Source organism: Mustela nivalis (genome assembly GCF_964662115.1).
Source record: "Mustela nivalis genome assembly, chromosome: 6".
Taxonomy (NCBI): Eukaryota; Metazoa; Chordata; class Mammalia; order Carnivora; family Mustelidae; genus Mustela; species Mustela nivalis.
This window is the reverse complement of record NC_139025.1, coordinates 101814366-101827376: the sequence shown is the minus strand read 5'-3', so window position 1 is coordinate 101827376 and position 13011 is coordinate 101814366. Positions and strand designations below refer to the sequence as shown.

The following is a 13011-nucleotide window of genomic DNA, read 5'->3' as shown; positions in this document are numbered from 1 at the left end:
CAAAAAGGTCATAAATCAAGTCTAAAAACAAATGATGGGAGCACCTGGCTGGCTCAGTTGGTAGAGCATGTGACTCTCAATCTCAGATTTTCAAGTTTGAGCTCCACATTGAGTGTAAAGATTACTTGAAACAACAACAACAACAGAACCTTAAAGTATTTGTAATTTTCATCATAATATTTTAGATCTATTTATAATTACAAGTTAATCTAAAATATATATATCTATGTAACATAATATTAATATAATAATATTATATCCAGGACTACTTTATATCTATTATGTGGATTTATTTATATCTATCATATAAAGTACTCATAAAAACTGAGAAGAAAAGACCAAAAATGTGATAGAAAAATGGGTAAAAGATATGTCTCTTCCTAGAAAAAATAAATGCAAGTAGTCTTTAAACATACAAAAAGATCCTCAATCTCACTCACAGGAGTAATGTAAATTAAAACTACTCCAGGATGCAATTTCTTATCTATTGGCTTTGGAAGTAACATAAGCTTCAAGTTATTTATAACAGCATTCTTTGCAATAGCAAAAGTTTGGAAACAATCAAAATGTCCATCAAGAGGGGATCTGTTGAATAAATTATGATACAGCCATATAAGTGAGAATTACACTGCACTGCCATAAAAAGGAACCTTCTTATTGACAGGAAAGGATTTCCAGGGTACAAGGTTAAGTAAAAAAACCAACCAACCAACCAAACAAACAAACCAAAAAACCAAAGGTAAAAAAGAGTATATATTTTATGCCACCTTTTGTGAAAGAATAAAGGGAATCAATTTATTTATTTATTTATTTATTTAAAGATTTTATTTACTTATTTACCAGAGAGAGAGAGACCACAAGTAGGCAGAGCAGTAGACAGAGGTAGAAGGAGAAGCAGGCTCCCCACTGAGCAGTGAGTCTGATACGTGGGACTCTATCCCAGGACCCTGAGATCATGACCTGAGCTGAAGGCAGACGCTTACCTGACTGAGCCACCCAGGTGCCTTAGGAAAAATCAATTTAAAAATATGTGGTATTTGCTTATTTTGATAAAAGGAAACAACTGGACAGCTAAATCAGGAATTCATAAAATAGTCACTCGAGGAGGAGCTAGGGATGGAAGTGAGACTTCTCTTGAGTATACTTTTTCAAAGAGCTTAAATTTTTTTTTTTTTAAAGATTTTATTTATTTATTCTTCAGAGGGAGAACGAGCACAGGCAGACAGAGTGGAAGGCAGAGTCAGAAGCAGACTCCCCGTGGAGCAAGGAGCCTGATGTGGGACTCGATCCCAGGACGCTGGGATCATGACCTGAGCCGAAGGCAGCTGCTTAACCAACTGAGCCACCCAGGCGTCCCAAAAGAGCTTAAATTTTTTAATCATAGAGATGTTTTATATGATTAAAAATAAAATTTAATCATAAAGAGAAAAAAAGCAACTCTGAAAATTGAAAACAAACTAAAACAAATAAATCTATGTGTCAAACTTGGTAATGAAATGGAAAAAATAATCATCATCTCCAGTAAGTTTTGGACATAGCACTCTGCACCTATTAGAAGGATATATTCTATAGACCAAAAAAACATGCAGAGGAATATGAAATATTACTCAGTAATTTTACTGTTTGTAATAACACTGGTGTTGTAATTCTGAAACTATTTTATGCCTACCAATTAAATAAATAGGTCTGTATTAACTTTTGAAAAGATATTCAGTTTAAAAGAAAATATAAGAAAAACCCTGAAATTCAAAATTTGAATCGGGGGTGCCTGCGTGGCTCAGTCAGTTGAGTGTCTGACCTTTATTTCAGCTCAGGTCATGATCTCAGAGTTGCCGGACTGAGCACCGCATTGGGCTCCACATTCAGCATGGAGTCTGCTTGTCCCTCTCCCTCTGCTCCTCCCCCGATCTCTCTCTGTCACATAAAATCTTAAATAAATAAATAAATATATATGTATATATATTTGAATCAGTAATGGTATAAACTCAAATATTATTTTTAAAATGTTAAAAAAATATAATGCCTCACCTTGTCCATTGACACCTTATCTTGGAACACACTGTTGTACCAGATAGATTCTAAATAGCACCCTTCCCAAAACAAACAAGGGAGAGATGGTTTGTTCTCACATGGGACAGAGAACTTATAAGATGAGTCTGGGGCAGGACGCCTGGGTGGCTCAGTGGGTTAAGGCCTCTGCCCTTGGCTCAGGTCATGATCTCAGGGTCCTGGGATCAAGCCCCACATCCGGCTCTTGCTCAGCAGGGAGCCTGCTTCCCCCTCTCTCTGCCCGTCTCTCTGCCTACTTGTGATCACTGTCTGTCAAAGAAATAAATAAAATCTTAAAAAAAAAAAAAAAAGATGAGTCTGGGCATCTTATAAAAGAAAGCAAGGAAGCACTCAAAAACCAGTTAAGGTTGTCAAAAGGATGCAGGACCCAACTTTAGGGGGCTCCCACTGGCTAAATTTGGGATGACTTGAGCAGGACAAAGAATTATAGATATAATTAACTGTAAAGCACAGTAAGTGAAAATCCATGAGTCAAATCATAATTTTAAAAACTCAGTTGCTGGGGCCCCTGGGTGGCTCAGTGGGTTAAAGCCTCTGCCTTCAGCTCAGGTCATGATCCCAGAGTCCTGGTATCAAGCCCCGAATCGCGCTCTCTGCTTGGCAAGGAGACAAACAAACAAAAAAAACTCAGTTGCCACCATAATTGAAAGTGACTGTGGCACTAACTTCTTACTCTAAAAATTGGTAGAGAAAGAATTAAACATTGATCCTGCCATTTTAGAATGAACTAGGATTCATCTTCAATTAATGAGGAAAAGCTCTTCTTCATAGAATAATGCCAAATATTAAAGGTAAAAGGAACTGGAAAATTGCCATTTTGCAATCCCTAATGAAATAATTCATTCAAGGAAGAAGCACCAACCCATGCCAAAATGATTACATGAAAGGTTGTTAGAGAACAGAATTATTTGCATGGTGCCAAAGCATCACCCCACAGATTACCTGCCAACTGCAAAGGGAAAAACAGACCTTTACACTGGATTCAACCAAGTGGTCAAACTGAACTTCACCAACCTTGATGCAATCTGGTATTATCACTCACTGATGTGACATCCAAAACTAGAGCAGAGAGAGGTGGCACTCTAACATATCCTTTTAAACAATTTTTTTTCTAAAGATTTTATTTATTTGACAGAGAGAGAGATCACAAGCAGACAGAGAAGCAGGCAGAGGCGGGGGGAGCAGGCTCCTCGTTGAGCAGAGAGCTTGATGCGGGGCTTGATCCCAGGACCCTGAGATCACGACCTGAGCTGAAGGCAGAGGCTTAACCCACTGAGCCACCCAGGCGCCCTTAAACAATTTTAACTTCTGAATCATGTAAATGTTTTACATGTTCAAAAAATAAATCATAAATAAAAATAAAAAGCAATCCTTAAAATTAAAAACAAACTGAAACAAGTACCACTGGAACACAACAACATCAATGAAATATTCTTTCCAAAAATGTCAAGTCTAAGTCTAACCAAGCCTTTAGAATTTCCAATGCACAAGAAATATAAAGTCTAGAAAAATAAGTTAAACAACACTGGAAGGAAACGGACAACTAGCCTATTATCTTCAAAAAGTCAATGATATGGAGGGGGAAAAAATAATGGAGGGATTAATCTAGATTAAAGAGACACACCAACAAATTATAATTACATACTACTCTGAAAAACTATCCAGCTAAAAAGTGTATTTTTAGACAATTAGGAACATTTATGTACTGGACATTAAATACTATTACGGAACTATTCATTTCTCTTAAGAGATGCATGTTGAGGGATGCCTGGGTGGCTCAGTTGGTCAAGTGTCTGCCTTTGGCTTGGGTCATGATCTCAGGGTCCTGGGATCAATCCCACATTGGGTTCCTTGCTCAAGAGGGAGCCTGCTTCTCCCTCTGCCTGCTGCTCCCCCTGTTTGTGCTCTCTCTCTCTCTCTCCCTTTCTCTCTGACAAATAAATAAATAAAAATCTTAAAAAAGAAAAAAAGAGAGATGCATGTTCAAATATTTAGGAATGAAAAGTTATAATGCATCCTTCCAAAGGATTAATATATATTAATATATATTAGGATTATAATATATACTAAATAAACACATACACATATATAGTGAAAGAAAATATGACCAAATATTAATAATTACTGAGTCTGGGTTAAACAGGTATTCATCATTTTTTTAAAATTAAAGATTAAAAAAAAATTAAATTAAAGATTTATTTACTTATCTTAGAGAGAGTGCAGGAGGGGCAAAGGGAGAGGAAGAGAGAGTCTTAAGCTGACTCCTCACTTAGCAGAGCCTGATATCAGGTTCAAGCTCATGACCCTGAGATCACGACCTGAGCCAAAACCAGGAGGAGACTACATGTTAAGAGGAAAATGGAGATTATAACTTGCCATTCTTTGGAAAGAGACAGGCAAGTGGGCACTCAGTCTTTAGTCAAAATCAAGGGCAATGTCCCATTGAAGTCAGAGCGTTCAGGTGCCATCATGACAGACAAAAACCTCGTGGAGGAGGTAAGGGTCTCCGTAACCTTCACTTACCATATGTCACTCCCTCAGTTGGCTGCTGCCTTCCTTTGCTCAAACTCTCAGGCAAATTTTTCAAAACTGAAATAAGCTGGGAGAAAAAAAAAAGGGAGAGCAACATATTCAAGATGAAAAGAACAAAGGCAGAAATACATTACAATTCAGTACATGACATTTATCAAAAGCTTTGAAGGAGCTGTGTGGCAGGGTAGGGCAGGAAACTGCCTGAGGCCATGACCACACAGGGCTCCTCAATGGAGATGGTGGAGATGGTGCTCTCTCCGAGGACAGAGCAATGAAGTGCTTCCAGAGAATGCCGAGTTCTGCTGGCTATGCAAGCTTTTCTTGTCAGAAGAGTGTGTGCTCAGGAATCCACACTGTGAGCCCTAGGAGGGAAGGCAATGGAGCCTCAAAGAAGAATGTACTCTGGAGTCACATAGTCCTGGGTTCAAATCCCCATTCCACCACCTACTCTTGTGATATTGTGAAAAAGTTCTTTGACCTGTGTGGCCTTCAGCGGGTGACAGTATCAGCTGCCTCAAAGGTTGGTTGGGAAAGTAAGAAAATAAGTCTAAGGAGGATCCAGAATAGTCCCAGCACACGAGCCAGTCCTTAAAAAACGAGCCACTATTCCAAAACCATTTCTCTGGTGAGTGCCTGGATTAGGAAGCACCGTCTAGACAGTCAGGGGAAAGCTATCCTCTACAGAAAATTAACTAGTTCAGATGAAAATCATTGATTTGGCCATGAAGCATTCACTCCGACCTACTGTGTGCAGATTCGAGCTATACAAAGCCAAAGAGCTCATTTAGAGCGAGGGCATCAGCAGAACTCCAGTACTATGGAGGCGATGACCGCAGTGCAGGCACAGAAGGGAGAGGAATGCACGGTCACTGAGGGAATGGTTGTTGGCCAGTCTGACAGGGGTGCCAGGTGAGTCTAGGAGCCGGAGGCTGAAACCGTGAAGGAGCTTCTAATGGCCTCACTGGAATGCAGGGGGCCACAGAAGCTCACATGTTTCAGGAGAGTCTGTATTAAGTACCACTCTGTACATTTCCCAAAGACTCACATGAGAAATGCCAACCTTGATGTTAGGAAGCAGGGAGAGAAATCGGTTAAAAGAAACAAAAAAGGTGGGGCGCCTGGGTGGCTCAGTGGGTTAAGCCTCTGCCTTCGGCTCAGGTCATGATCTCAGGGTCCTGGGATCGAGCCCCACATCGGGTTCTCTGCTCAGCGGGGAGCCTGCTTCCCCCTCTCTTTCTGCCTGCTGCTCTGCCTACTTGTGATCTCTCTCTCTCTCTGTCAAATAAATAAATAAATGCAATCTTTAAAACAAACAAACAAAAAGCTGAAAATGATGCATCCCAGAAGTGTTCTTTGCATCACCGACAGTTAGGAGACCTAGGAAGTGAAGCAGTGGAGTATCAGAGAACTGTACCATGTTGGCCCCCAGTCTTGACAGCACTGTCTCCAGTTCCTTGGCAGTGCTCTTAGGTGGCACAGGAACCGTTTCCTGTTTGAGAATTGGGCCGACATCAAACCTACCAAAAATCAAAAGCAAATAACATTACTATTTCTTCCGATCAATAGGTTTATCTACATGAGTGTTTACATACCACAAGGATAGTTTAACCCTGGCTGTGGACTTGACTGGTAGCCATTAGCAAAAGAGAAAAATCAGTCTGAAAGAAGGGAATGCAAAATCTGGCCTATACTCAGATTTTATATCTATTTTTCCTAAAGGAAAAAAGTACAAAATTGAATATCAGGGATTTAATTGCAGTTGCAAATAATTCCACCTTTAGTAATTAAGAATATTTAAAAAGTTTCTATTTATACAATGAAAACACAGAGCAAAAATTTTATTTTCTAAGGAAGTACCATTAAGAAATTCATAATGTGGGTGCCTGAGTGGCTCAGTGGGTTAAGCCTCTGCCTTTGGCTCAGGTGATGATCTCAGAGTCCTGGGATCGAGCCCCGCATTGGACTCTCTGCTCAGCAGGGAGCCTGCTTCCCACTCTCTCTGCCTGCCTCTCTGCCTACTTGTGATCTCTCTCTCTCTGTCAAATAAATAAATTTTTTAAAATCTTAAAAAAAAAGAAATTCATTATAATTTCTTTCTACATATCCTTCTCAAAGGACAAGAGTTTTGCCTAGATTATAATCATTGATGATTATAAGTTGATACAAGTGTATCTGCATTCCCACAGTCTTACATTTTACATCAAGCTCTATAAATACTGGCTCTCAACTTTTATTAGAAATATGCTTCATTTTAAATAATTAACTTTGTGGTTGTTAATTCTACTTTCAACCTATAATAAAATGCTTACTATAAAAAATTACAAACATCCACAAAACAGTGTCAATAGTCTCTTGAATCCCCAAATAACATCATCCAGAGTTTAGAATTATTAAAGTTTTGCAATTCATTTCATCTGCCTCTCTTGTTTTCTCAAGTTAAAGCAAATCCCAGATATGTAGTTGTTCTTGTGAAGCTGTGAATTCTTTTCTATGGGGACATTAGGTGATAAAAGATAGAGGCTTAATATAATCCTGTTTTAGACTATAGTAGGATTTAAAAAATTAAAAATGTTTAAGATAATTATATTACACATTGGCATACAATGTGGTCTTACTTCAGGTTCCAAAAATTTTGACCATAGAAACCAAGGCCAGCAAAACCAAGATTCATTACAACTCATATCCAAAAATCCATCTCTCATTTACACAATGTTTTTCACAGAAACCCAGCTATCAATAATATAATTTATTTCAGTTAACAAGGTAAACATTTCACAAGAACTTAAAGAGACACTATGTAACACCAAACCACATATATTTTATGTCAGAAACCAGGAAAAGACAGAAAGGGAAGGCACTGTGGAGTCAGAGGAATTAGCACCATCCATTCATCCACTTCCACGTCCTCTTCGAAAGACTGACATCAACATTCAAAACCTTAAAGTCTAGAGAAAAGAAAATATCTCCTACCTTTTAGGTTTAATTTGCATAATCGTCACTCCGGTAACTGTGTCTCCATGAAGTACGGTGTGGATTATAGGGGCTGGACCACGCCACCTCGGGAGGCAACTGGGATGGACATTCAATATGCCACTGAGTCAGAAAAGGCAGAAATTAGTGTGCACGTGGGTTTTACCATTTAGTTCCTGCTACCCAAATATGCGACTTTTTATCACTACACTTCCCCAGAAAGTTTGGAAAACAAACTCGAATCTAGGGAGCCAGAGATTAAGTTTACTCTCTTACCATAAGAGATCAATGAAACTCAGTTAAAAACAGAACAAGAGGGGCAGCTGGGTGGCTCAGATGGTTAAGGGTCTGCCTTTGGCTCAGATCACAATCTCCAGGTCCTGGGATCAAGCCCCATGTTGGGCTCCCAGCTCAGCTAGAAGTCTGCTTTTCCCTCTCCCTCTGCCTCTCCTGTTTGTGCTCTCTCTGTCTCTCAAATGAATAAATAGTATTTTTAAAAATAAATAAATCAAATCAAATAAAAACAGAGTAAGAAAACTATTCACTGTCCCAAAGATGTTCCACAACAGTCTGTGACGTCTGGGAGTTTTTAAAGATTTCATTTTCTACACCCAGCATGGGGCTCAAACCCATAAACCCGAGATCAAGAATCACACGCTCTACCAACTAAGCAAGCCAGGTGCCCTGGAAGTTTTTAAATAAAAGCAAAAAATAGCTTTTATAATACTGTAGGAGAAGCATTCAAACCCTCCTGTGCATCTCATGGGCAGTGTGAATATATAGGTTAGTCCAATTAGTTTCATTTAGTCTGCATACAGAATGCCTAGAACAAGTTTCTTGAATCCCCATCCAACAATCTATTCATCTTTACTCTTTATCCTAACACACCTAGTGCCCAGTGATGAGCAACTTCAATCATTTACTAAGTAACTTGATTAGTTTGACGATATCTCCACTGCAGGAATATGCACTCAGGAGTGCATGTACACGAAAGTCTTAGATTCAAAATTCCACTGTTCAGCCCTGTCTGATTCACCCAAGAAATATTTACTGAGCACAGTCCATGTGCTGAGGATATAAGCAACACTGAACCAAAGGAGGAAAAATTCTGCCCTCAGGGAGCTTACATGCCAAGAGCGGGAGACAAACAACACAAAACTGTGTAAAAAGTTTGTCAGATGGTTCTAAGGGCTTTGGGGGAAAATAAAGCAGAGAAGTGGTAGGAGTACTGGGTGGGAGACGACAGTTTTAACAGGGGTCACAAAGTTTTACCAATAAGAAGACACTTGAACAAAGATGTGAGGAGGTAAAGGAGTAAGCCATGCAGACATTCCAGGTAGAGGGAACAGTAAGTATCTTGAATAAGGTAAGTGTTCAGCAAGTTCAAGCAACAGCACAGAGGCTATTGTAGCTGGAGTGGAATGAACCTGAGGAATAACATGAGGAGATGAAGCCAGACAGCCAGGAGGGGACCAAACCCAGTAGGTAGGTCCTCACAGGCCCAGACTCTGATGACTTCTGAGTGAGATGGAAAAACACCAGAGAATGCTGAGCACAGTGACATGATCCAACCTCTGCTTTAAATGGATCACTTCAGCTGCTGGGCTGGTAAAAGACTGAGAAGGCTAAGGAGTACACACTGGGGGCTGGGGGAGGGGGATAGAGTGAGACAGTTACTGCAGAGTGACAGGTGAATTCCATCTAGAATTCAAAGGCAGAGCCAACAGGATTTCCTCATGGATTGGGTGTGTGGTGTGAGAGAAGGAATCACGAGTCCCTGAAAGGTTTGAGTCTGAACACCCAGAAGGGTGGAGTTGCCATTGACAGAAATGAAGACTTGGGGAGAAGGAGCTGTTGGGCAAAAGTTCAGGAATGTAGTTTAGGACATCTTATATACAAGGTGCCTATCAGACACTAGGTATCAGTGGCCTGGAGTTCAGGGAGAGATGTGAACTGGAGGGACACATCTGGGAACTGCCAGCATCTACGTGGAATTTAAATGAGGGTGGGTGAGAGAGCCCAGAGATCAAGAGCAACACACATTTCAACAATTCATGACACTAACAAAATTTTTTATCTTAAGAGAAAACACTAAAGAAAGCAGAATTAGAATTCAGATCATTGCACTTTAAATTCCAGGTCTATATACATTTTTTTTAAAGGTTATTTATTTATTTGACAGAGATCACAAGTAGGCAGAGAGGCAGGCAGAGAGAGAGGAGGAAGCAGGCTCCTCACTGAGCAGAGAGCCCGATGTGGGGCTCGATCCCAGGACCCTGGGATCATGACCTGAGCCAAAGGCAGAGGTTTTAACCCACTGAGCCACCCAGGCACCCCATTCCAGGTCCGTATATAAAGACCAAAAGCCTCCTATACTGTATCCCCTTTAAAAACAAGAACAAAAACAAAAACTCACTAGGGAAATTTAAGAATAAGAGCCTCACTCAAAAGTCGGCCAAATGAAGCTACCACTCCAACGTCGTACTCTCCAGATCCCACATCTGGCCACTCATACACTGGAAGATGAGACTGGACAGCATATTGCTTCACTGGTAGTCCTTTTGGGGATGGGGAGGGCACTGTGACCACATCCAATTTTTCGATTAACTCTTCCTCTTTGTTTTCCCTAAGTTGGAAAGATTGGAGGAAATTGTGTTAAGACAACGACTCAAAGTTAAACTACTTCACATACTTCCACAGTACTTCTATAGTTAAATTCATGAAACATTCAAGGGTAGATGCTTAAAACTAGAACAGCTGAGAGACTGAGTTTTTGTTTTTTATTTAATTTTTTTGTAATTTAAAGAGCCATATGTGGCTAATGACTACTGTTTGGATAGCAGGGTTCTAGAAATTTCCTGTGCATACAAAAACATATACAGTACAGATATTTTACAAAAATGGGGTATTATACATGTTGCTCTGCATTTTGTTTTTCCTTCTTAACAACACTATATTACTATTACGTGAGTCTTTTTTAAAAAACAGGTTAAATATACATTTGCTTGTATATCCAGCAAACATTTCTAGAATAAGAAACTGAAACAGTGGCTGTCTCTGAAGAGAGGAAGTGGAAATGGGAGACAGAGATGCAGGGAACTGCCTTTTCACTGTATATCCTTTGAACCTTTTGAATTTTATACCACAATCATGTGTTAGCCAAACAATAAATACGTTTATTAACCTTTAAAGATTTTATTTTGAGAGAGAGAGAGAGACAGAAAAAGGGCGCATGTGGGGCAAACAGGGAGCAGGGGCAGAGGGCAGAGGGAGAAGCAGAATTCCTGCTGAGCAGGGAGAATGACGGGGACTCGATTCCAGGACCCTGAGATCATGACCTGAACCAAAGGCAGCCGCTTCACTGAATGAGCCCCCAGGCGCCCCTCAATCCAATAAATATATTAAAAAAACAAAAGATATCCCATGGACATCATTCCACAGCAGTACATGTAGTACTACATCTTTCTTTTTACCTGCTGCATCGTAGTCCAGTGCCCAGGGGTGTTAGTTTATTTACCAGGTATTGCATCACGTGTTGAGGAGAAAAGGAGTATGTAAGAGGCCCTAAAGACAGAGCACAGGAGTAATGGAGCCACCAAGATAAGCACCAGCAGAAAGGTCAGGACACGTGCCATGAGATTCTGGAGACAATCTGGAGAAAGCGGTGTGTGGAGAGTACATCATGAGGGTGTGCAAAAGGAACACGTGTGAAGGGAGTGTTTCAGGGTGTGCGCGCAGAGCAGAGTGGTGGAGGGAGGAATATGATACGAGGGGACTGATGGGGTTGTTAGTAGGAGGGGCTGCTGTGAAGAATCTGTAGGGAAAACGTTTATAGCAGCAATGTCCGCAACAGCCAAACTATGGAAAGAGCCAAGATGTCCATTAACAGATGAATGGATAAAGATGTGGTATATAAACACAATGGAATATTATGCCACCATCAAAAATAGGAATCTTGCCATTTGCAATGACGTGGATGGAACTAGAGGGTATTATGCTAAGCAAAATAAGTCAATCAGAGAAAGACAATTATCATATGATCTCAATGATATGAGGAATTTGAGAAATAAGGCAGAGGATCATAGGGGAAGAGAGGGAAAAAATGAAACAAGATGAAACCAGAGAAGGAGATAAGCCATAAGAGACTCTTAATCTCAGGAAACAAACTGAGGGTTGCTGGGGGGAGCGGGTGGGAGGGATGCGGCAGGCTGATGGACATTGGGGATAGTATGTGCTGTGGCAACTGCTGTGAATTGTGTAAGACTGAAGATTCACAGACCTGTACCCCTGAAACAAATAATACGTTATATGTTAATAGTAAAAAAATAAAAGAATCTGTAGGGAAGACTTGATGGAGATGACAAGTAGTGTTGGGGGTGCATCAGGAAAAAACGCTGTGGGAAAATAACAAATGGAGGCTGAGGGAAGGCAGGCAGAGCAGTACAGTCAGGTCCAGCCACCATACAGCATGGACTTTCAGAAGAGGTTGGATCTCAATTTTTTTCCCTCAGTAAAAGGCATTTGTTAAATTGTACAAATACTAAATGTATACCTAAGGGTTGTGATTTATAAATTTATTCACCTGAAAACAGTTGTTTTTGGACTGTGTCCTCATTTCAGCCCCAGAAAATAGGGTCCTGTTGTATACAGGGAGGAGACTGGGAGCAGAGAAGTGAGACATGGGTGTGCCTGTGCCTGGTAAGAAGCCCAAAGGATTGGAGGGTACAAATTAATGAACTGGAGGTAGAAGGAGGAAGTGGAAAGGGGAGGACTTCAAGTCAGACAAAGTCAGACCCCGGCAAGGCCCGACATGCTCAGATGACGACCTTGGGCAATCGCTTAACCTCTCTGAACTCCGGCTTCCTCACACAAAAACTGAGCAAGGAGGTGCTGGTAGAGGACAGAGGTGATGTGTGCAAAGCGACCAGCGCCGGCCTGGCACCACCGGGCGCCCGGCAGCACTTGGAGAATCGAGACTGCCGGGAGCGGGAGTGTAGACCGGAGGGACCAGGCGCGCCCCGTGCACCTTAAGGGCGCCCGGAGACGCCAGGATCTGGGCCCAGACATTTCCGACCCCGCTGCTTTCCTTGCGAGGAGTGCAAATCCTCGGGGCCGGCTGCAGAGGCTCGGCATCAGCGCCTTCGGCAGCCGGGCCCCCCAAGCCCCGGCCCCGGTACCTGGCGGCGTGCAGCGCCCGCAGCGCCTCTCGGGCGAACTGGTCGGTGCCGAAGAAGAGCACCCGCCAGGGCGGCTTCTCGCGGACTCGGACGCCCCGGCCATCCTCCCCGCCAGGGGACCCTCCAAGCCCTGCCAGCGCTCGCCACTGGGGGCTCGGCCTACCGCCCGGACCGCCACACACGGGCCGGGGCCCCCAGCAGCGCCGGACTAGCACCCTCATCACCTCCGGGGACGGCCTATCCTGCGCAGGCGCGTCGGGCT

The 13011-nt window shown here is 41.8% G+C and overlaps 2 protein-coding genes across 2 annotated transcripts in view; one reads left to right on the top strand and one right to left on the bottom strand.

The window, feature by feature from the left end:
* Positions 1-13011, top strand: part of SLC51B (SLC51 subunit beta) — a 48886-nt gene that overhangs the window by 19034 nt on the left and 16841 nt on the right. The window lies entirely within an intron of this gene.
* MTFMT (mitochondrial methionyl-tRNA formyltransferase) overlaps positions 1-13011 on the bottom strand; it is a 22820-nt gene extending 9809 nt beyond the window's left edge. Inside the window, 5 exon segments of the mRNA XM_082737279.1 lie at positions 4594-4669; positions 6017-6119; positions 7573-7695; positions 9989-10198; positions 12750-13011. Coding sequence (XP_082593405.1) covers positions 4594-4669; positions 6017-6119; positions 7573-7695; positions 9989-10198; positions 12750-12970 — 733 coding nt within the window. The 5' untranslated portion in view covers positions 12971-13011.